The following is a 24,882-nucleotide window of genomic DNA, read 5'->3' on the forward strand; positions in this document are numbered from 1 at the left end:
TTGGTGTTTCAAAATTCCACCCTCACTGTGTGGGTTTGCTGAGCTTACATATGAGGAGAGCCTGCCTATGTTGTGCATAATTTATTATTTGCAGCTTTTACAACCCATTTGTTGTTTACTTGTGTCCGACTCTTCGTGACCCCCTGGACCAGAGCACGCCAGGCACTCCTGTCTTCCACTGCCTCCTGCAGTTGGTCAAACTCATGTTAGTATCTTTGAGAACACTGTCTAACCATCTCGTCCTCTGTCGTCCCCTTCTCCTTGTGCCCTCCATCTTTTCCAGGGAGTCTTCTCTTCTCATGAGGTGGCCAAAGTCTTGGAGCCTCGGCTTCAGGATCTGTCCTTCCAGTGAGCACTCAGGGCTGATTTCCTTCCGAATGGAGAGGTTTGATCTTCTTGCAGTCCATGAGACTCTCAACAGTCTCCTCCAGCACTAGAATTCAAAAGCATCAATTCTTCGGCGATCAGCCTTCTTTGTGGTCCAGCTCTCACTTCCATACACTTCCATACACCACTACTTCATGGATTCCCTTCATGGATCACTGCCTTGCCGTGGCGAAGGAGCTTGAATAACTCAGAGAAGCTATGAGCTATGCCGAGCAGGGCACCCAAGATGGACAGGTCATAGTGGAGAGTTTTGACCATAGAATCATAGCGTTGGAAGAGACCACAAGGGCCATCGAGTCCAACCCCCTGCCAAGCAGGAAACACCATCAGAGCACTCCTGACATATGGTTGTCAAGCCTCTGCTTAAAGACCTCCAAAGCAGGAGACTCCACCACACTCCTTGGCAGCAAATTCCACTGTCAAACAGCTCTTACTGTCAGGAAATTCTTCCTAATGTTTAGGTGGAATCTTCTTTCCTGCAGTTTGGATCCATTGCTCCGTGTCCACTTCTCTGGAGCAGCAGAAACCAAACGTGATCCACCTGGAGCAGGAACCGGCAAGCCACTCCAGTATCCCTGCCAAGAAAACTCCATGGACAAAGACAACTTACAGTCCATAGCGGGGAGCAATCATACAGAATTGTAGAGTTGGAATTGGAAGGGACCCCAGGGTCATCTAGTCCAACCCCCTGCAATGCAATGATTTCACCTATTTCCAATTTCACACCCTCGCCCATCTGTTGCTTTGCAAGGTTCCCATTACGCGCACACCCTCCTCCTGGGCTGCGAGTTTTGCACTTTCTAATTTTTTTATTATTATTATTTTCTGCTCCGTCCGTCGGGAACCCCCCTCTGGCGCCCCCCCTCAAACGGACCTATGATCCTCTCCGCACAAGGAGGGAGGGCGACTCGCGGAGCAGAAACAGGAAAGCGGGGAGGGGGGCCACCAGGAAATGCGCAACAGCATCCGGGCTTCTGAGACGCACTGCATCTTGGGAAACGTAGTTTCCATTTCCTGGGCACAGGGAAGCTGAATTAACCCTTTAGGGCCTCGTTACTCTCTTTCCTGGGAAGAAAGAGGGGTAGGGAGGGAACAGTGTAGGAAGAGAATCGGGGAAGGGGGGGGGGAACATGGATGTGGCTGGATTTTCTTATCCAAATTGAGGGCAGGTGGAATTAACTGGGCTTTTTCCAAACTCTGGTGAAAGTAAAGGTCAGGCGCCTGGGTAATAATAATAATAATAATTTATTATTTATACCCCGCCCATCTGGCTGGGTTTCCCCAGCCACTCTGGGCGGCTTCCAACAAAACATTAAAATACAATAACCTATTAAACATTAAAAGCTTCCCTAAACAGGGCTACCTTCAGATGTCTTCTAAAAGTGTGGTAGTTGTTTTTCTCTTTGACATCTGATGGGAGGGTGTTCCACAGGGCGGGCGCCACCACCGAAAAGGCCCTCTGCCTGGTTCCCTGTAACTTGGCTTCGTGCAGTGAGGGAACCGCCAGAAGGCCCTCAGCGCTGGACCTCAGTGTCCAGGCAGAACGATGGAGGTGGAGACACTCCTTCAGGTATTAGGAGCTTAGGTTCTCCTAAGCTCAACATAAAATTGTACAGTTGGGACCCCAGGGTCATCTAGTCCAACCCCGCATCTGCCCAATGGGTATCTGGGTGGGTGTGTCAGCTCTGCGGGGCTCTGTTGACTAGTGGCAAGTGAGCATCTCTCCATCATCATGGCCTTTCCACCTGAAGAAGAATCCCATGCGACCTGTAGTCTTCCTACTTTAGACCAGCTGTACACACAGGATAATCAAAGCTGCTTTCTCAATCGATGTGTGTGTGTGTTCTTGCTGCTGACTGTAGCTTCTCCATGTTGTTGTTGTTTATAGTCGTTTAGTCATGTCCGACTCTTTGTGACCCCCTGGACCAGAGCACGCCAGGCACTCCTGTCTTCCACTGCCTCCCGCAGTTTGGTCAAACTCATGCTGGTAGCTTCGAGAACACTGTCCAACCATCTCGTCCTCTGTCATCCCCTTCTCCTTGTGCCCTCCATCTTTCCCAACATCAGGGTCTTTTCCAGGGAGTCTTCTCTTCTCATGAGGTGGCCAAAGTATTGGAGCCTCAGCTTCATGATCTGTCCTTCCAGTGAGCACTCAGGGCTGATTTCCTTAAGAATGGATGCGTTTGATCTTCTTGCAGTCCATGGGACTCTCAAGAGTCTCCTCCAACACCATAATTCATAGAGCAACCCAATTAAATATATTACCAGGAACCAATCGGATGCACTTAGCTGGTTGTATTTGTGCAGCTTTATAGCTGGAGGGGATTGCAAGCGTGTCCCTGGAATTCACCCTGGAGAAGAATTCTGTGCGATTTGAAAGCTTGCCAACCTAACCTTAAATGACCCCGTCGATGACACAACTGGAATCCTTTCAGATCCTGGGATACCATGGGGACGATCTAAAAACCCAGAAGAGTTCTGTACAGTATAAGAGAAGGGGCAAGATTCCAAGGGACTGTCGCACTGGGTTTTTGTTTTGCGGTAAATAAGACCTAGCAAACTGACAGATATTTTATTGCAATATAAACCAGATGAAAATAATATGAGGTTGTTTCAATCTTGGCTTCAAATAACAGCAATGGTTTTCTGCGGCAAGTTTGCTGCACAAAACGGAGCTGTTGCGCTTACAATCGGATTTCACCGCGCGGACGCGCACGCCAGGAAAAACAGGTTAGGTTTTAAAATGGTTTAAAAGGGTTAGGTTTTAAAACCCCTGGAGGCCACCGGGGAAGAGATCCAGCCCTAAACAGCCCCCACGGTGCGCACCGCTTGCAAATATCTCTTTCCCCGCTGATGATTCGGCTCATCCGCAGGTCCCTTCCTTGCGCGCGCGCCCCCCCCACTCCGCCCCCAAACTTCCCGCTGGGCTGCAAGACTACATCTCCCAGCAGGCCTTGCAGCGGAGTTATGTAAGTTTCTCCATGTAAGAGGGCAGGCGAGAGAGGGGAATTTCCCCCCTCCCCACCACCGCTTTTTTTCCCCCCACCCCTCTCTTCGTCTTCCCCTCCTCCTCCTCTTCCTCCCGGACTGGATCTCCTCGCCCTCCCCCTTTGCACTTCGCGCGCACAGGTGCAAACAAGGCCCCGATCCCCCCCCAACAGCTCCAGCCTCGCCCCCCCCCCACTTCCACCCCCGGCAGGCAAGGCCGCCATCCCGGGTCTGCTGCGCGGCGGCCAGACAGAGGGGCGCCAAGATGTCTTCGGTGCAGACGTCCCGCAGACAATGGTGCTACTTGTGCGACCTGCCCAAGATGCCGTGGGCCATGATCTGGGACTTCAGCGAGGCCGTGTGCCGCGGATGCGTCAATTTCGAAGGCGCCGACCGCATCGAGTTCCTCATCGAGACGGCCAGGCAGCTCAAGAGGAACCACGTCCTGCAAGAAGGGCGATCGCCGGGGCCACAGGGCTCCAAACACGCCAAGGAAGGCGCCGCCGCAGGGGCCCTGGAGAGATATGAGCGGGGACGCCTTTCAGGCGGCGGAGGAGGAGGAGGAGGCGACTACGCCCTCAGCCCCCGCCTGCCCAACGGCCTGGCACGTGCCTCCGACGAGGGCGAGGGCAGCCGGCAGAGCCCCACGGCCAGGAGGGCGCTGATCGGCCCCGTGCCACCCAGCCTGGTGCCCCAGGGGCTGATGGGAGCCCCCCAAGGCCTGCTGGCCGCCGTGTCGGGCCTGGGGGGACGGCCAGCCTCTCTGGCCATGGCGGCGCCCATCCTGGGAGAACTGGCGAAGCCGGCGAGGGCGGCCTACGCAGACTACGAGAAGGAGAAGCAGCGCAACGCCGAGTGCCTGGCCGAGCTGAACGAAGCCATGCGCGGGCGGGCCGAGGAGTGGCACGGCAAGCCCAAGGCGGTGCGTGAGCAGCTCCTGGCGCTGTACGGCTGCGCGCCCTTCAACGTGCGCTTCAAGAAGGACCACGCGCTGGTGGGGAGGATCTTCGCCTTTGACGCCGCGCCCCGGCCCGGCTATGAGTACGAGATGAAGCTGTTCACAGAGTACCCGTGCGGCTCGGGCAGCGTCTACGCTGGGGTCCTCGGAGTGGCCAAGCAGATGTTCCAGGACTGCCTCAAGGACCCGGGCAAGGTCATCTCGTCCGGATACAAGTACCTGGAGTACGAGAAGCGCCACGGCACTGGAGACTGGCGCCTCCTTGGAGAGCTCTTCACCGAAGGCGTGCGCTTTTTCCGAGAGGCCCCGGCGCACGACGCCCTGCCCCAGCAGTTCCTGGACGGCAACTGCGCCATGCCACCCAGTCTGTTGCTGAGGGCCGTTCCCCCGTCGCGGGCCGTCATGAGGAGGCGCAAGGCCTCTCCCGAGCCAGAGGGGGAGCTGGCCGGCAAGCTGACCGGCGAGGAGCAACAGCAGAGGCAGCACTGGCTGCCCCAGGGGTCGGGCGGCCTGTACCCGTCGGGCATGGCCCACCTGCCCGCCTCGGCCGGCCAGGGGCCCTTGCCTGAAGGCTCCTTGCGGAACGACCCCTCGCCCATCACGGCCCTCAAGAATGTGGCTGACACCCTGGGGACCAAGGAAGCCAACCCGGTCCACTCCACCACCGCCAGGCAAAACAGCGCCAGCCCGGCGTCGCCCGCCGCCTCGGGGCAGCACCGCCTGGTTCCACGAAACGGCGAGCCGGGTCCAGCGACCACCACCTCCTCCTCCTCTTCCTCCGGGGCCCACTCTTCCGGGGGAGTTGAGCCCAGCGGTACGCAGAGCGCCCCCGATTCCTCGGGGGCTGCCAGCAGCGCCCCTCTGTGTTGCACCATCTGCCACGAGCGCCTGGAGGATACCCACTTTGTCCAGTGCCCCTCGGTGCCCGGGCACAAGTTCTGTTTCCCTTGCTCCCGGGATTTCATTAAAGCCCAAGGAGCCGCAGGAGAGGTGTATTGCCCCAGCGGCGAGAAATGCCCCCTGGTGGGCTCCAACGTCCCCTGGGCCTTCATGCAGGGAGAGATCGCCACCATCTTAGCCGGAGACGTTAAAGTAAAAAAGGAGCGCGACCCCTGAAAAGGGAGGGGGGCGGCCGCTGGGTCGTGGGATGCCTGCGCACCCTTCGAAACCCTCTCCCACCTGCCGTGGCAGTGACTGGAATTAGTAACTTATTCCCCGCCTGACACCCTCTTCAGCCAGCCGTGGACTGGGGCGATCATTGTACATAAATCTATTTTTTAAATAATATTTCCATAGCAAGCTTATATATGAAGCCACATCTATGTAACCTACTACGAGGGTCTGGGAAGGGCGGGGTGGGTGTTGATTTGCGGGGAGGGGTGGGTCTCTTTAAACGGGAGGGCAGGGGGAAAGAATATGGCAGCGTCAGAATCGGGGTGTCTGCGAAAGGGGTGGGCCAAATCGCACAGCAGTTGGGATCTCGTCATTAATGTGTTCCAGGGACTTCCCCAGCCGCTAGGAGGCGAGTGCGAGTTCAGGGCAGTCGGGGGGGGGCAGGGAGAGAGGCAGGACTCTGAGCAGCCACACCACAAAGGGCTGAACCCAATTTTCAGGCATGTGGCTGTGTGGTTGTCAGCTAAGAAGGCGGCATGGGAGCTAGGCATGCGCCTAGTGGGCGCCTGTGCCATCTCCCGCCTTACGAGCGAATCTGTGCTGCCCGATTATTGCTGGAGCACCTAGAAATTGCCACCAGACTCTCAGGCCAGTGGTCCACTTAGTCTAGCACCTTGTTGCTGTCCACCATAGGCTTCTGGGGAATTCACAAGCAGGGCATGAAGGCGAGAGCATTAGGCCCGGACTTGGTCTTCAGAGATAGGCTGTTTGTAAAACACAGAGGGCATGGATTGCATGGAAGGGCAATCCTTCAGGAAGGGCCGTAGCTCACCTGCTTTGCATGCAGAATGTTGACGTTTCAATCCCTGATTGGCACTGCCAGTCCGTGTAGGCAGCATTGAGCCCTCCAGAATCAAGCCCCAAGGCAGGGTCTTTAGCCCATGCCTGGATAGGTGTGAAGATGGGTTTGTAGAAGTCCAAGTGTCCCAGCCAACACACACACACACAAAACAGATCTCCACTGAAACACTTTCCCCTCTGGTGGATAGCCTGCTGTTCCTCTCGCTCTCGGACCAAACAGCCTTGCGACCCTGAAATCTTTGTGGGCGTCCTTTAATCCTGGGTGATGTGCCCCATTTTTACCCCATCCCACCCACAGGTCTCTCCACCAGCTCATCTGTTTCTTCCAGTGCCCCTCCTCCCCGGACATTGTGTATATAGGACAGTTTCTAAATCTGTGCAGTTTTACATAGAGTCCCAGATTTCTGTAACTAGCCAGTTTGGACACTCGTCTCATTCTGGGCAGGAACAGGGCGGGCAGGCGGGAGGCAGGAAAGCAATGTGGGAATCATATATTGGGGGGGTGGGGAGGTGGTCTAGAAAATCAGGGGGTGATCGGGAGAGATGGAAATGGAAGAAGTGCCTCTTGTGTAGATTTTTGTTGTTGTTGCTGGAGAGGGCGGAGGGTATTTTTTCATACCAAAAGATTTTAAGCATGCACACCAAAAATAAAAAAAGCATTTTTTTTAAAGGCCACTCAGGAGAGATCCCTGAATTGGCAAACGGCAAAATGACAGAGTGACACCCACCCACCCTGTTTGGATTTTAATTCCTAGCCCCAACCAAGATTAAAACATTGCAGAGACTGGGCAGTATTCTCTTGAGCAGATTATGACCAGCTCTGAATGGAGGGATTTGGGGGGTGGAGGGGGGGGTCTGTGTTCCATAGAAAGGTGGTCCTACAGTGAGTTTTCATGGGAGGGTTGGCCAGTACCCACTGGGATATGACTTAAGGTGCAGTGAAGCTAACTGGTTTTATATCGGTTTGACTCATGGGCAGATGGTTCTGCCAACCTTGAATTTGTGTTGCAATCATGATTTTTTTTTTGTGGGGGGGGGGGGGAGAGAAGCAGAGAGGACAGGGGCAGTTTGGATTCCCACATTTAAGACCGCGGGGAGGGGGAAGAGAGAATGTTAAAATTTGTTTTTTATTTGTATTTCTTTTACTCGTCTCTGTCAATAAACTTGATTATCTTTTTTTCCCCATTTACTACTACCACCGTTCTTGGTTATTGCACGTAGTATGTGTGTGTTGGCAGCGTATTCTGCTAAAAAATAATAATCCAAAGGTCCCGTCTGCACTATAGACTCTAAAGCAGTATCATACCACTTTAAGCAGTCGTGGCTTCTTCCAAAGGATTCTGGGAGCTGTAGTTGGTTAAGGGTGACTGTTTAAGCCAGGCATAGGCAAACTCCAGCCCTCCAGATGTTTTGGGACTACAATTCCCATCACCCCTAACTAGCAAGACCCGTGGTCAGGGATGATGGGAATTGTAGTCCGAAAACAGCTGGTGGCCCCAAGAGGTCCTGCAATACAGGAATCTCAACTCAAGCATCCAGGACAAATGGACTTCAAACGTATAGCGCAGAGTGGACCCAACAGTTGTGTGGCACTTGGAAGATGAACTACTACTTCTTCTTTGGCGATCACTCATAGTCGAGTAAGACCGTCTTCCATAAACACGGTTTTAACAGCGAGTCCGTAAGTGACTGTGGAGGCCGATTCTGGATCTACACGTCCTTCCACAGTGGGGACATTGGTTTCCGGTCGGGAGTTGATCACGGTGAGGGTTTGCCAAGCGTGCCTTCCTCTTAGCATGTTTCTCCCTTTTGTCCTGAGTTCGAGCATCTTCAAAGCCCATGACACCTTTGGTAAAGGCTGTTCTCCAACTGGAGCGCTCGCAGGCCAGTGTTTCCCAGTTGTTGGTGTTTATACTACATTTTTTTAGATTTGACTTGAGACAATCTTTAAAGCTCTTTTGCTGACCAGGATAACGCTTTCCATTTTTAAGTTCAGAATAGAGTACCGTATTTTTCGCTCTATGAGACGCACCAGACCACAAGACGCACCTAGTTTTTGGAGAAGGAAAACAAGAAAAAAAAATATTCTGAATCTCAGAAGCCAGAACAGCAAGAGGGATCACTGCGCAGTGAAAGCAGCGATCCCTCTTGCTGTTCTGGCTTCTGGGATAGCCGCGCAGCCTGCATTCGCTCCATAAGACGCACACACATTTCCCCTTTTTAGGAGGGAAAAAGTGAGTCTTACAGAGCAAAAAATACGGTATTTGCTTTTGAAGATGATAATCGGGCATCCACACAACATGACCAGTCCAACGAAGTTGATGTTGAAGACACACCGGTGATCTTTGCTTCTCCCAGTACACTGGTGTTACTTCACCTGTCTTCCCAAGTGATGTGTAAAACTTTTCGGAGACACCGTTGATGGAGTCTTGAGGAGTTGGAGATGGTGTTTATAAGTGGTCCATGTTTCACAAGCGTACAGTAGGGTTGGTAGTACAGTGGTACCTCTGGTTACGAACTTAATTCGTTCTGGAGGTCTGTTCTTAACCTGAAACCATTCTTAACCTGAGATACCACTTTAGCTAATGGGGCCTCCCACTGCTGCCGTGCCGCTAGTGCGCGATTTCTGTTCTCATCCTGGGGCAAAGTTCTTAACCCGAGGTACTACTTCCGGGTTAGCAGAGTCTGTAACCCAAAGTGTTTGTAACCCAAGGTACCGCTGTACAATAGCTTTATAAACCAGCATTTTGGTTCCCCTGCACTTCAGTCAGGAAAAAGCGTCATTCGCAGAGCTCTGGCGATGCTGGATTTTGGCATCGATGTCGGCTCTTGTGGAAAGATAACTACAAAATAACCCCTCTTCAGCACCGCAAATCCATCTCGATGGTGTAACGTTGGAAAATGCTGATCACTTCTCCTGCCTGGAAGATGAACACACTTCTTACGGCACAAGCTTTTGTGAACTTCATCAGACGCATTGCCAGCGCTACCAGGTTCAGATTTATAGTGGAATACTGTGCTGCTCACATGGGCCAAGTTTTTGCAAGCTGTCCACATGACATTATGAAAACACACTTTAAAAGCAAACTATTACCCACGATCATAATTGGTGTGGAAGCACAGTAGCTCCTTTTTGTGGGGGGCGGGGGAATAAGCAGTTTGCCATGTGTGGTGATGTTTGGGTTGTTGGCCTCTACACACCGGTTTGCTCCTCACCTGAGCACAAACCTTGCCATTTCGTCTCTGCTGGCCTCCACACCAAAGGAAACGTCTGTTTCCACCAACTTTCACATCAAGGCAACCTGGGATTTTAGCAACCCAGTTTGGAAGAGCTATTTTCTCAAGATCTGTAAGCATCAGGGTGGGTGGGTTTTATCTTTGAGGCTGTACATACATTAGATAAAGGTAAAGGTACCCCTGACCATTAGGTCCAGTCGCGGCCGACTATGGGGTTGCGGCGCTCATCTCGCTTTACTGGCCGAGGGAGCCGGCGTCCAGCTTCCGGGTCATGTGGCCAGCATGACTAAGCCGCTTCTGGCGAACCAGAGCAGCGCACGGAAACGCCGTTTACCTTCCCGCCGGAGCGGTACCTATTTATCTACTTGCACTTTGACGTGCTTTCGAACTGCTAGGTTGGCAGGAGCTGGGACCGAGCAATGGGAGCTCACCCCGTCATGGGGATTCGAACCGCTGACCTTCTGATCGGCCAGCCCTGGGCTCTGTGGTTTAGACCACAGCGCCACCCGTGTCCCATGTATGTACGTTAGGACTTCAAATATTAATAGTGTGGTCTTCTACAAGGTGACTTTTATCAGAATTTCAGCGTGGCTACGTATCCCGTCTGAAGAAGAGCCCTGGAGCTCGATCGGACCACCCTAGTCTAGCATCTTGTTCTCACGGGGGCCAACCAGATGCCCCCAACCCCCACCCCAAAAGGAAATTCTATGCGTGCAAATCTCCCCTGTGATTTTCAGCAACTGGGAAAGTGAAGGGAGAACAGAGGCCCTGTGGCTAGCAGCTATTGGTTGCCTTACCCTTCAGCAACACACCTGGTGCAACACCTCCATCGGCTTAACAGAAACTAAACAACGACAACCTGGTGGCATTTGCTCTTGGACACTTCGGGGGGGGCACAGGTAGAGAAATACCAGTGCACATGCCCAAGGGATTATGGGAAGGAGATGGACAGCACGACAAGGAAACAGTCCATCAAGGGCTGCCAGCTGCTATGGATGGGAGCATCTGTTGTTGTTTGTTTATTATTTATTGAGTTTATATACCGCCCTATACCTGGGGGTCTCAGAGTGGTTCACAGAATAAAATCAAGATATAAAACCACAAAATACCTTATAAAAATAAAAACAACCCAATAGCCCCCCCCAAAAAAGCACATTTTGAAAGGGCATAGGATGTAAGTCAGATCAACCAAAGACCTGCTTAAAAAGGAACGTTTCTGCCTGGCGCCTAAAGGTGTACAGTGGTACCTCTGGTTAAGAACTTAATTCGTTCCGGAGGTCTGTTCTTAACCTGAAACTGTTCTTAACCTGAGGTACCACTTTAGCTAATGGGGCCTCCTGCTGCCGCTGCACTGCCGGAGCACGATTTCTGTTCTTATCCTGAAGCAAAGTTCTTAACCTGAAGCATTATTTCTGGGTTAGCAGAGTCTGTAACCTGAAGCATATGTAACCTGAGGTACCACTAGTCAAAACAAAAAATTTTTTTCCTTCCAGTAGCACCTTAAAGACCAACTAAGTTAGTTCTTGGTATGAGCTTTCGTGTGCATGCACACTTCTTCAGATACACTGAAACAGAAGTTGCCAGATCTTTCTATATAGTGAGAAGGTGGGGAGGGGTATTACTCAGAAGGGTGGTGGGAATGGGTGATTGGCAGATAGCTGTGATGAGCCTGTTGACGACTCTTAACGACTGCAATAGGTCTTACAGGAAAAAGCAATGGGTGAGAAGGTGAAAAATGGCTTTGTCATGTATAATGAGATAAGAATCCAATGTCTTTGTTCAGACCAGGTCTCTCCATGGTTTTAAGTTTGGTAATGAGTTGCAATTCTGTAACTGAGGTACCACTGTATAATGAAGGCACCAGGCGAACTTCCCTGGGGAGAGCACTCCACAGACGGGGAGCCACTGCAGAGAAGGCCCCGTCCTCGTGTTGCCACCCTCTGGACCTCTCAAGGAGAGGGAACACGAAGGAGGGCCTCAGAAGATGATCTCAGGGTCCGGGTAGGTTCATATGGAAAGAGGCGGTCCTTGAGGTATTGCGGCCCTGAGCCGTTTAAGGCTTTGTAGGTCAAAACCAGCACTTTGAATTGGGCCCGGAAACTAATTGGCAGCCAGTGCCATCGGACCAGGATCGGTGTCATGTTCAAACCGTCTTGCTCCGGTGAGCAACCTGGCCGCTGAATTCTGCACCAGCTGAAGTTTCTGAACCATCTTCGGAGGCAGCCCTACGTATAACGTGTTGCGGGAATCTAACCTTGAGGTTTAGTGATGTATGGAAGTGAGAGCTGGACCATAAAGAAGGCTGATCGCTGAAGAATTGATGCTTTTGAATTATGGTGCTGGAGAAGACTCTTGAGAGTCCCATGGACTGCAAGAAGATCAAACCTCTCCATTCTGAAGGAAATCAGCCCTGAGTGCTCACTGGAAGGACAGATCGTGAAGCTGAGGCTCCAGTACTTTGGACACCTCATGAGAAGAGAAGGCTCCCTGGAGAAGACACTGATGTTGGGGAAGATGGAGGGCACAAGGAGAAGGGGGCGAGAGAGGACGAGAGGGTTGGATAGTGTTTTCGAGGTTACCAGCATGAGTTTGACCAAACTGCGGGAAGTAGTGGAGGACAGAGGTGCCTGGCGTGCTCTGGTCCATGGGGTCACGAAGAGTCGGACACGACTAAACGACTAAACAACAACAACCTTGAGGTTACCAGAGCAGTGAGGCTATCTCTGTCCAGATAGGGGCATAGCTGGGCCACCAGCCGAAGCTGATGGAAGGCACTCCAGGGTTCTGAGGCCACCTGAGGCCATCTATGAAAAGGAAGACGAAAAGGCTAAAAATGAACTGCATCTCATAGAATCATAGAATCATAGAGTTGGAATAAACCACAAGGGCCATCGAGTCCAACCCCCTGCCAAGCAGGAAACACCATCAGAGCACTCCTGACATATGGTTGTCAAGCCTCTGCTTAAAGACCTCCAAAGAAGGAGACTCCACCACACTCCTTGGCAGCAAATTCCATTGTCGAACAGCTCTTACTGTCAGGAAGTTCTTCCTAATGTTTAGGTGGAATCTTCTTTCCTGCAGTTTGGATCCATTGCTCCGTGTCCGCTTCTCTGGAGCAGCAGAAAACAACCTTTCTCCCTCCTCTATGTGACATCCTTTTATATATTTGAACATGGCTATCATATCACCCCTTAACCTCCTCTTCTCCAGGCTAAACATGCCCAGCTCCCTTAGCCGTTCCTCATAAGGCATCGTTTCCAGGCCTTTGACCATTTTGGTTGCCCTCCTCTGGACACGTTCCAGTTTGTCAGTGTCCTTCTTGAACTGTGGTGCCCAGAACTGGACACAGTACTCCAGGTGAGGTCTGACCAGAGCAGAATACAGTGGCACTATTACTTCCCTTGATCTAGATGCTATACTCCTATTGATGCAGCCCAGAATTGCATTGGCTTTTTTTTCTTTTTCTTTTCTCAATCAAGCACACAGGAAAACCAGACCTGAGTGCCCTTGGTTTTAAAACAGGACCGGAGAAATTCATGGAGGAGAGGACTATGGGTAGCTTCGAACCCCAATGATGGCGCTCAGTCTCTGCAAATGGAGGCAGCAATGCTTTTGAATCCCAGTTCCTGGAAACCACAGTTGGTCCTGTGTTCAAATCTTGCTTGCTGGGTTCCTACAGGAATTTGGTTGGCCACTGTGAAAACAGGATGCTGGATTAGATTGGTCACAGGCCTGATCCAGCAAAACAATTCTTTATGAGGAAATCAGGAGGAAGCAAAATGCAGAAAAGCCCGTCCCTGAGCACTGCCATTCACACAAAAAAGCAGTTGATGATAACACAGACATTCTGGCATGGATAAGCCAATTAACACATGCATACCAGAAGTGATTTGAATATTTAAAGTAGATTAAAGAGCTCATCCACTTTAAGAAGGAAAAGGAAGGTGAATCCTCTCTTCTCCCCCAACCTTACGCTGTGACTGATCTTCTTCTGTGAACATCATCCGGCTCCTCCATGATAATATGACAGCAACAATCACAGATAACAATGGTTGTAATGCGAGACGTTAAAGTCTCACATCAATTACAGGCTGATCTGCAGGAAGGATTTCACAATCTGAAAATCGATATGATGTATGTGCTTTTGCAACCCAATAAAATCTTTAATAAAAACAATAATAAATAAATAAAAAGTTGAATGAATAAAGGGGATGAAGCAGAATTCCATCTACTGACAGCAGAATTTCACATACTGTGAACTAACCAGCCAGTTTCATGGGTGCATATGGAGCCTTAGGTAAAGGTAAAGGGACCCCTGACCATTAGGTCCAGTCGTGGCTGACTCTGGGTTTGCGGCGCTCATCTCACTTTATAGAGAGCCAGTGTGGTGTAGTGGTTAAGAGCGGTAGTCTCGTAATCTGGGGAACCGGGTTCGCATCTCCACTCCTCCACATGCAGCTGCTGGGTGACCTTCGGCCAGTCACACTTCTCTGAAGTCTCTCAGCCCCACTCACCTCACAGAGTGTTTGTTGTGGGGGAGGAAGGGAAAGGAGAATGTTAGCCGCTTTGAGACTCCTGAAGGGGAGTGAAAGGCGGGATATCAAATCCAAACTCTTCTTCTTCTTCATAGGCCGAGGGAGCCAGCGTACATCTTCCGGGTCATGTGGCCAGCATGACTAAGCCGCTTCTGGCAAACCAGAGCAGCGCACGGAAACGCCGTTTACCTTCCCGCCGGAGCGGTACCTATTTATCTACTTGCACTTTGACGTGCTTTTGAACTGCTAGGTTGGCAGGAGCAGGGACCGAGCAACGGGAGCTCACCCTGTAGCAGGGATTCAAACCGCGACCTTCTGATCAGCAAGTCCTAGGTTCTGTGGTTTAACCCACAGCGCCACCCACGTCCCTTATATGGAGCTTTACAGGGTACCAAAGGCTAAAGTCAAGTCCCTGCCACAAGGAACCTTACAATCTAAATTTAGACAGGGAGAAAGAGAAGAAGGGGTCAGTAGAAAAGGAAAATGGAACAAAGAGATTAATACAAGCAAATGCTGATTTGCACACAATTCAGGCTCTATGGAGTTTTCACATCCAAAAGAACCACCCCAGTTAAAGGATTTCAGTTATCAGATCAGGAAAAGACCTCCAGTTGTGACCTCTTGGAGCTACCAGCAGTCACAGAGTAGACAATACCAGCCTATTTGGACCAATGGCTCACCTCTGTATGGGATGACTTTGTGTGGTCGTTGAATAGATGTCTAGTTCGAGTGAAGGCTGAGATATGGATTTTGAGCTGGGTTTTAACGGGTGAGAGAGAAGCAGCCTGGAATGTCAATGCAGGCCCAGGGCCCACGTCATGATGAGCCGGAATTTCCCCAAATGCTTAGCTTGCATTTACAAGATCAGTTCTTGTTGTCGACGGACATAAGGCTATCGATACTTTTGGGGTGTTTTTAGTGGGGAAACTGGGCTCCTCCACACATGTGGACTTGTAGCTGCATATGGTCCTTGATTATTTAGACATCATCTCCCAGGTCCTAGTCTGACACTCTAACCCAGAGCTTTCCAACTTTTTCAGGCTGATGGCACACTTTTTAGACACGCATCATTTCACAACACAGTAACTCGGTTTTACCAGCAAATCGGAGGTTAAACTAACCCCTTTCCAGCCCTGGGAGGAGTATGGAGAGCGTTCACACAACACACCCGCAACACACTAATATGTCACGACACACCATTTGGAAACCTCTGCTCTAACCACGACACCACGCTCACTCTCAGCCTAACCTCCCTCACAAGATTGTAGCAAGGATAACATGGGGGAAGACAGGAACTATGGACAGCTTCTTACGCTCCGTGGAAGAAAGCTGAGAGATAAATGCAATAGGTCCATCAACTCAATCAATCGGTTCCAGTCAGAATTCTCAGCAAATGTTTTTCCCTATTTTCCGTAACAATGTCACAATGTATGGTTGCCTAAATTTTGTTTAAACTGAAGCAAAAGCTCTGGAGAACTGTGATTTAAACAACTTGATACGTTCCCTAGTTCATCTAGCTTTCTTCTTACTCTTGCAAAAAACAACAACAACACAACCCTCCCCTGCAATCTTTCCCTTTAACTGACTAAACTTTGTTCTTTATGACATTGTCTGTTGCTGTACACTTGTACTGAAGCTACTGCATGGAACTGTACCAAAAGCCAGTAGTCTTTTTAAATGAATAAAAATTGTGCTCTAAAAACAATCAATCAATCAATCGGGTGTCCCTGCAGCCTCTGTGTCCAGATCGCTGCTGGATATGGGAGTCATTACATGACCGACTCCTCCCTTCACACAAACACATCCATTGCCTGACAGGTCAGTCCGGCCCCTGCCCAGTAACACCTCGACCAGACACACAGCCTGCTTGTCTCCTGAACTCTGTGCAGCTATCCTACTTATAGGTAAAGGTAAAGGGACCCCTGACCATTAGGTCCAGTCGTGGCTGACTCTGGGGTTGCGGCGCTCATCTCACTTTATTGGCCGAGGGAGCCGGCGTATAGCTTCCGGGTCATGTGGCCAGCATGACTAAGCCGCTTCTGGCAAACCAGAGCAGCGCACGGAAACGCCATTTACCTTCCCGCTGGAGCGGTACCTATTTATCTACTTGCACTTGTACGTCCTTTCGAACTGCTAGGTTGGCAGGAGCAGGGACCGAGCAACGGGAGCTCACCCCGTCGCGGGGATTCGAACCGCCGACCTTCTGATCAGCAAGTCCTAGGCTCTGTGGTTTAACCCACAGCGCCACCCGCGTCCCCTCATGGTAAAGGGTACCCGAGTGAGCTGGGAGTGGGGCAGGACTGTAGCTCAGTGGCAAAGCAATCACTCTGTATGTGGAAGCTCCCAGGTTCAGTCCCCACCCGTCTTGGCCTGCATCTCCCTCCTTCCATCATTTATTCTGTCATCACCAGGCGGTGCAATGCTTTCCTTCTGAGTGGAGGGAGAGGCAAAGTAGGTGTTGAGCAGTTCCGCTGTTAAGTTGTGGGTGAACATATCAGACGACACAGCGATTCTTCAAACAGCTCTTGCTTATTCACAGGCCAGAACAGAACTGAACTGAAGGGTTCAGCCAGCCTGCTTATATAGAGATCCACTACAACGCAACTGTAACAACTTTCTGTAACTATCCAATCACTGAATGTCACTTTCAATCCCTTATTTGCATATGTGGACCTGAGTGAAAACTATCTACAGTATCCCCCTGCTGGCCCAGGGTGAGAACTTCAGGACATAACATCCGCCTTCTCTTTATCACCTAACAGCAATTCTCCTTCTTCTCCGCAGAGGACATACTACACGCATGGTCTCCCACTTGCTTCGAACAGAACCAAATAAATCTTATTTCCAACCTCTCTAACAAGCCTGAGCTCATTCTGAGCTTTGGCCTGTCTGACCTTCTCCCTGCAACTGTCGGCGACGCATGTATACTCTTCCATTGCGATTTCCCCTTTCTTCCATTTCTTATACATGCCCTTCTTAAGTACCAGTTCACCTGTAAGTTCCTTATGCAGCCACCCTGGCTTTTTTTAAATGCCTCCCACTTTTCTTTCTTGTTGGAATGGGCCAGAAATGTAGCTGCACATGAGAAATAATTGCATGTGGTTGCCCCCAAAAATAAAATCAATCCCCAGCCGGAATTAAGATTGCCGGAAGAAATATCAGCAACCTCAGATATGTAGATGACACAACCTTGATGGCAGAAAGTGAGGAGGAATTAAAGAAGCTTTTATTGAGGGTGAAAGAGGAGAGCGCAAAATATAGTCTGAAGCTCAACATCAAAAAAACGAAGATCATGGCCACTGGTCCCATCACCTCCTGGCAAACAGAAGGGGAAGAAATGGAGGCAGTGAGAGATTTTACTTTCTTGGGCTCCATGATCACTGCAGATGGTGACAGCAGCCACGAAATTAAAAGACGCCTGCTTATTGGGAGAAAAGCAATGACAAACCTAGACAGCATCTTAAAAAGCAGAGACATCACCTTGTTAAAGCTATGGTTTTCCCAGTAGTGATATATGGAAGTGAGAGCTGGACCATAAAGAAGGCTGATCGCTGAAGAATTGATGCATTTGAATTATGGTGCTGGAGGAGACTTTTGAGAGTCCCATGGACTGCAAGAAGATCAAACCTCTCCATTCTGAAGGAAATCAGCCCTGAATGCTCACTGGAAGGACAGATCCTGAAGCTGAGACTCCAATACTTTGGCCACTTCATGAGAAGTGAAGACTCCCTGGAAAAGGCCCTGATGTTGGGAAAGCTGGAGGGCACAAGGAGAAGGGGACGGCAGAGGACGAGATGGTTGGACAGTGTTCTCGAAGCTACCAGCATGAGTTTGACCAAACTGCAGGAGGCAGTGGAAGACAGGAGTGCCTGGCGTGCTCTGGTCCAGGGGGTCACGAAGAGTCGGACACGACTAAACAACAACTGAAGCTCTTCACGCTATAGAGGCAAATATTTTCTCTGTACGCTTAAGGAACAGCTGTAACACCTAGTTTAAAGTTGGCAACCTGAATACTCTCACCACTCAAAACGAAAACGCAAAGTTTCCCTTGAAAATACCAGCTCCAGGACTGGGGAAAGGAATTGACCAGAGACCCAGCGAGCCCTCTTAACTTGCCAACAGCAGAGGGTACAAACTGCAAATGTTCTCCCTCTGCTTCTGACGGCTGTGGGTGCGAACTGTGCCCTTTGCCTGTCTTACTGCCCAGGCCTCAGTCGCCAACCTCAGCCATCCCTGTCCATGCAGCCTGAGTGTAATTTAACCCACAGGAGCCTCTGTCGTGTGATACCCACTTGGTGGCCAGCTTTCTTGCCAAACTCCTCTCTTCCACAAGGTGGCAGAGGTAACCTGGCCCGGCCGGCTGGGATAAACCTCAGGTAAGAACACTCTGATTGCCATCCAGCGGGTGGAGTATTGGGAGCAAATGCCTGGCTTTATAAAGACTTGGTTCTGTCCAGAGGGACAGCCCTTCATCTACTTGGAGAGAAGCTGAGGACACGCAGCAGTTCAGGTCTACACAGCAGCGGTCAGCAAGCGTGTCACAGAAACACCCCGCGGGAGGAAGCAACGGGCTCGATGCCCCAATATTGGAGGGATCGTCTCACTTTGCCCTGCGCCATGGAAGCCTGTTGATTCCTTTAACTCTGCTCCCAAAGTGCCCTTGTGCATTTCCAGGGGAGGCGAAAGGAGGAGGCGGACAGTTAATTCGGCACCAGACTCAGTCGCCGGGTGGATTTCAGAAAGAACACATTTATTTTTTTGAGAAGACAAGGAATAGTAATAACTAAACCTTGCAAAGAAAGCAATTCCAGGATTAAAAAAAAATTTTAAAATTAGTGTGCGCTCGCAAGATTCCCTTCCCCCCCTTTCTTACTGGGATTTTGGAATGCTGGGCTCTGTCAAGATGGAATCGCACGACATTTCCGAATGGACTTCATACTACAATGAACCCACGGAGGTAGGTGCCAAATAGCGCAAAACCCCCCAACAACTTGGGAATAATTTGGGAATAACTTGGGAATAGATGCCTTTTTTTTTTTTAAAGGAGTAGGGTTTAAAGGAAGCAACTGTGGCTGCTCTATTTAAGACATGCATGAGATATAACGTTAATTGTGAGACCCGGCTGTACTGCAATCTTGGAAACTCTCTTGTGTGCTTCCAGAGTGTTGGGCTATATGCTTCCTTTATCAGAATACGCAACTCAAAACTCCTGTTGTTATAAGGAACTGTCCCAGGCATCTCTACTAGGCAGGCGGATACGGCGTATTCTACCTGTCGACAACTTAAAAGGAAGGAAAAATAGCAGGCGGTATAATTTAGTTCAGCAGTTCAACCTTGTGGAATTCAGTAACATGTAGAATTCATTCTCAGAAGACGCAGTGGTAGACCCCAGATTGCATGGCTCTAAAACAGGATTAGGCAAATCCATGGAGCGTAAGGCTATCCATGGAGCTACTAGTAGCTACGTTCTATTTCCACTGTTGGGGGCAGTAAAACTTCCAAATAATACCAGTTTTTGGGAAATCCCAAGCGGGGAGAGTCGATTTCGCACCCAGGTCCTGCTTGTGGGATATGGTGGGTCACTGTGAAAACAGTCTGCTGGGCCACCACCAGTGTGACCCAGAAGGTTCTTCTCGTGTTCCTAGGGATGTTAAGAACTGCCTTCCTAGATCGGACCTAATTATTCCAGAGTTCTGGCCTAGCTAAGGCCAGCCAAAATGAAACAAAAGCTTCCTGCGTTGTATCTGGTCAATGCATGGGCCTGTCCAGCTCAGAGGACTGGTTATGCCTCTCCAAGGTTTCGGATAGCGAATCCTTCCCAGAGATTGGGATTGAACCTTCTGGATACAAGGCATGTGGTCTGCCACGGCGTCACCATGGCTCTATCCCAGGTGCCACTGGGAGGGCACGGAAGCCATGGGTCACCCAGCTCTGTTCTTACCACCTGGCATCCAACCGTTTATTTACAACCTCTGATTATGGGCCAAATGACGTCTCCAACCCCCCAGGGGTGTTTACCTCGCCGTTTTTATGGCCGTCGTTTTATGGTTACAGTCTGTAAAGTTTTCTAAAGGAAGCCTCTAACCAGGTCGATCGCAGCACCTAAGGGCCCAGGCCACCTTAGTACTTTACATTCCCAAAACGGGAGCTGGGTCTTTCAAAAAACCAGCTCTCTCTTAAGCCGACGCAGCGTGTACCAATATCGTCTTGGTCCCGTATCCCAAAAAGAGCCATTTTCTCCCGTCGCTCCTGCAAGCTCTTTCTAATCTCAAAGCCACCTTTCTTGCAGTTGGAAAACTTTGCCGTCGATTCCATATTCCGTGCTTCCTCCCTCGCCTCCCTGCTGTTGCAGCAATATAAATTAAAACTGCAATCGCAGGGTCTTGGAGGTGGGAGAAAAGGAAAACTCGGTGTCATATTTCTTTGGTTTTTAATTAAATTTAATTACTGAGCAAAGAAGCTTATAATCCCAACACGTTGCTCCTCGGCCCCCTGCCTCCGACCAGGTGTCGGCTAGGTCGCGGCGCCAGTTTCTAAAATGGCTGCTTCTTGCCTACTCTGCGCTGCCTGACATCAGCTTCCCAGGGTCTTGGGAAGGAGTTTTTCCCAAATGCGATCTATACTGCTGAGCTTTAATTCCCCCTCTGCCTCCAAAGGGGGCACAAGGTGGCCCTTATGGAGGGGACTGGCTGGGTTTCTTCAATGCCAACACAGGTCCTACGGCTTGGGTTTAGCAGGAGCTTACCAGCACTTCAGATCCTGAGCTCTGTTGCCCATGCACTTTGGGCGATAGCTGCTTCCTGTTGTAATTCTAGGCAGGGACAATACCTGTGTCCGTCCCCCACCCCTAAAATATATATATGATACCCTGTGTTTGGGAGTAAAGACACTGCAGTGCATAGCCCTCTGTCGCCCAAACGTGCCTTTTTTGCTTTCTCCCCTGTCCACTGCTGCTACGTGGCCCACTTACAGTGGTAGCTCGGGTTAAGTACTTAATTCGTTCCGGAGGTCTGTACTTAACCTGAAACTGTTCTTAACCTGAAGCACCATTTTAGCTAATGGGGCCTCCTGCTGCTGCCACGCCACCGGAGAACGATTTCTGTTCTCATCCTGAAGCAAAGTTCTTAACCCAAGGTACTATTTCAGGGTTAGCGGATGTAACCTGTAACCTGAAGCGTATGTAACCTGAAGTGTATGTAACCTGAAGCGTATGTAACCCGAGGTACCACTGTAGTTCCTTGCACTTTCTCAACAATGCACGGGTGGCCAGGATTGCCCCAGAAAACATTCATTTTGGCAGCTAGACTGGGTGGGGACTGGGAGCGGCCGCCGAGACCATATAACACCGGTCCAGAAAGACCTACATTAGCTCCCAGTATGTTTCCAAGGACAATTCAAAGTGTTGGTGCTGAGCTTTAAAGCCTTAAATGGCCTTGGCCCAGTATACCTGAAGGAGCGTCTCCACCTCCATCGTTCAGCCTGGACACTGAGGTCCGAGGGCCTTCTGGTGGTTCCCTCCCTGTGAGAAGTGAGGTTACAGGGAACTAGGCAGAGGGCCTTCTCAGTAGTGGCGCCCGCCTTGTGGAACACCCTCCCTTCAGATGTCAAGGAAATAAACAAGTATCTTACTTTTAGAAGACTTCTGAAGGCAGCCCTGTTTAGGGAAGTTTTTAATGTTTAATGCTGTATTGTGCTTTTAATATTCGGTTGGGAGCCGCCTAGAGTGGCTGGGGAAACCCAGCCAGATGGACGGGGGTATAAATCATATATTATTATTATTATTATTATTATTATTATTATACCATTCTGCGCATAATGTACTCAAACAGAAGTCTCTTTTTTAAAAGCCTAAGGTCCCAATTCAATGGACACTTGCTTGGGAGTAACCCTCACGGAACACAGTGGAAATCAACTTTTTGATAAAAAAATAAATCTGTGCGTCTTTCTAGAACTGAGGGCCGCACGAAGATTGGCTTAACAAAATGAAACACTTCACGTGACTCGTACTTAACTTGTGGAACTACCCAAAAGAGGATGCAGTCATAGGCGCTCCTATCAATAGTTCTGCAGAAAGATTAGATAAATTTCCTCAGGGGCAGATAAACTGTGGTCACCATGATGAGATCTAAAATGGAAGCCCTGTTGCACTGCTAAAAGCAATCCTTGAGGAATAGCGACAAGGGTAGGTGAGTATCTCTGGGATGACGTCTGCTGGGTCACTCAGAGGCATTGAGTCTCCAAAATGGCAGGCTACACGTACCTTTGGCTTGAATCCAAGCCGGCAACACAATCAGCGCATACAGTAACCTAAGCAATGGAAAATATATTATTAGGGCCACGTCGCTTCCGCCGGGTGCTAAGCTCTGCCTCTTACGCACGGGTTGCCAAGGGTCATTATTTATTTTATTCCCCCTATCTACCAGTCTCCCGACAAGTGCAATTCTCTGCGCGACGTTACCCGATATTTTAACATCAGCAACAGCACCGTGTTATAAACCGTCACTGAAACAATCAAGGTATAACCAACAAAAGCTTAATAATACAGTGGTACCTCAGGTTACATACGCTTCAGGTTACATACGCTTCAGGTTACAGACTCCGCTAACCCAGAAATAGTGCTTCAGGTTAAGAACTTTGCTTCAGGATGAGAACAGAAATCCTGCTCCGGCGGCGCGGCAGCAGCAGGAGGCCCCATTAGCTAAAGTGGTGCTTCAGGTTAAGAACAGTTTCAGGTTAAGTACGGACCTCTGGAACGAATTAAGTACTTAACCTGAGGTACCACTGTAATAATAATAATAATAATAATAATAATAATAATAATAATAATAATAATAATGTTTCTCAAGCAGCAGTTCATGCGGCTCTGGAAAAATGTCAGAGAATAAAGCAGCCCCAGCGTTAAGCATAACACAGGCTGGGAAATCATTGTCTTTTAAAAGCCTGTGGAAAAATAGATTCTTTAAAATGCATTAAGGCAGGCAGCAGGTGGGCCTCTATAGCAGCATTCCCTAACCTGGTGCCCCCAAGATGTTTTGGACTACAGTGATGGCTATGCTCGGCCGGAACGGCTGGAGGCAGCCATGCTTCTGAATACAGTGGTACCTCGGGTTACATACGCTTCAGGTTACAGACTCCACTAAGCCAGAAATAGTACCTTGGGTTAAGAACTTTGCTTCAGGATGAGAACAGAAATCGTGTTCCAGTGGTGCGGCAGCAGCAGGAGGCCCCATTAGGTAAAGTGGTGCTTCTGGTTAAGAACAGTTTCAGATTAAGAACGGACCTCCGGAACGAATTAAGTACTTAACCCGAAGTACCACTGTACCAGCTTCTGGAAACCATGCGAGGGGAGAGGGGAGATGGGCACTTGTGATCGGAGCCTGCTTGGAGTTTCCTACAGGAATATGGCTGGCCACTGTGAGAACAGAATGCTGGACTAAATGGGCCATTGGCCGGATCCAGCACTTCTGAGGTTCTTATCAGAACATCAGCCCCATCAGCCCCAGCCAGCATAATAATAATAATAATAATAATAATAATAATAATAATAATTTATTTCTACCCCACCTATCTGGCTGGGTTTCCCCAGCCACTCTGGGTGGCTTCCAGCAGAATATTAAAATACAATGATTCTTCAAATATTAAAAGCTTCCCTAAACAGGGCTGCCTTCGGATGTCTTCTAAAAGTCCGATAGTTGTTTATTTCTTTGACGTCTGATGATAGCAAGTCCTTCTACCCAACACTGCAAATCAGGGCAGGCTTACTGTGTGCCCTTGGCAAACCTGGGCGGCAACTGGTGGTTGCTCACGCCCTTGTCGCTTGATGACGCCTCTTTATTTATTTGATAAGATTTCCATCGCAACGTCGGTAGCATAACAATAGCTCAAACTATATGTGGAGTAGAGAGACAGAGATAGCTCAAACTATATGTGTGTGGAGAGAGAGAGAGAGAGAGAGAGAGAGAGAGAGAGAGAGAGAGATCTTATTTGGCCAGGCATAGTCAAACTCGGCCCTCCAGATGTTTTGGGACTACAACTCCCATCAACCCTGACCACTGGTCTTGTTAGCTAGGAATGATGGGAACTGTAGTCCCAAAACATCTGGAGAGCCGAGTTTGCCTATGTCTGTCTTTGGCGATCAATCGTAGACGAGTAAGATTGTCTTCCATGAACACGGTCTTAACAGTGAGTCCGTAAGTGACTGTGGAGGCCAATTCTGGATCCACACGTCCTATAGACAGACAGACAGAAAGACACACACACACACACACACACAAAGGGTAGTATATAAATTTAATAATACTAATACTACTACTAATAATATATAAATCTTATGATTTTTTTTACGACAGAGAAGAACTTGTAGTGCTCAGGTCCTGTTTGCAGGCTTCCCAAAGATCAGATCCGAGGTCCACTTATTCCAGCATAGGACCGGTCAGAACAAAAAGGAAAAACAAACCTGCCTGATCCCGAGGCAGAGGATAGGCCCATCTAGTTCAGCATTACCTGCACGGACTGGCAGCAGCTCTCCGTGGGTTTCAGGCAGGGATGTCTACCTGAAGGTGTGGCTGAGGATGTCTTGCAAAGCCGATGCTCTACCAGTGAGCTTGTGGCCATTTCCAGATATAATTTGCAATATTTATGAATTGTCTCCAATCGTAGATCACTAAGCAATCTACAAAATATAGAATAAGACACATCATAAATAAAGCAGTAATTAAAAGTAGCCAGATGACATGGAACAGAAGAACTTAAGAAGCAGCACTATACCATTCCTGGGATGCCAGGAACTGAATTTGGGACCTT

The 24,882-nt window shown here is 49.6% G+C and overlaps 2 protein-coding genes and 1 long non-coding RNA gene across 3 annotated transcripts in view; 2 read left to right on the forward strand and 1 right to left on the reverse strand.

Moving 5' to 3' along the window:
- Positions 1-3,340: 3,340 nt before the first annotated feature.
- IRF2BP1 (interferon regulatory factor 2 binding protein 1) lies at positions 3,341-7,492 on the forward strand. Its single transcript, XM_053401848.1, has one exon. The coding sequence runs from the start codon at positions 3,641-3,643 to the stop codon at positions 5,447-5,449; it is 1,809 nt and encodes a 602-aa protein (XP_053257823.1). The 5' UTR covers positions 3,341-3,640; the 3' UTR covers positions 5,450-7,492.
- An 11,007-nt stretch (positions 7,493-18,499) lies between these two features.
- Positions 18,500-24,882, forward strand: part of FOXA3 (forkhead box A3) — a 33,797-nt gene continuing 27,414 nt past the window's right edge. Inside the window, exon 1 of the mRNA XM_053401853.1 lies at positions 18,500-19,036. Within this exon, the coding sequence (XP_053257828.1) occupies positions 18,965-19,036 (72 nt within the window). The 5' untranslated portion in view covers positions 18,500-18,964. The remainder of the gene's footprint in view (positions 19,037-24,882) is intronic.
- On the reverse strand, positions 18,899-21,202 carry LOC128420279 (uncharacterized). The gene is made up of 2 exons (XR_008332009.1): positions 20,277-21,202; positions 18,899-19,350 (listed from the first exon to the last, which is right to left on the reverse strand). It is a non-coding gene; the product is annotated as an uncharacterized LOC128420279 (long non-coding RNA).

This window comes from Podarcis raffonei, chromosome 8 (assembly GCF_027172205.1).
Source record: "Podarcis raffonei isolate rPodRaf1 chromosome 8, rPodRaf1.pri, whole genome shotgun sequence".
Taxonomy (NCBI): Eukaryota; Metazoa; Chordata; class Lepidosauria; order Squamata; family Lacertidae; genus Podarcis; species Podarcis raffonei.

Coding starts and splice junctions, on each gene's coding strand:
- IRF2BP1 (XM_053401848.1), top strand. CDS start 3,641: ATGTCTTCGGTGCAGACGTCCCGCAGACAATGGTGCTACTTGTGCGAC.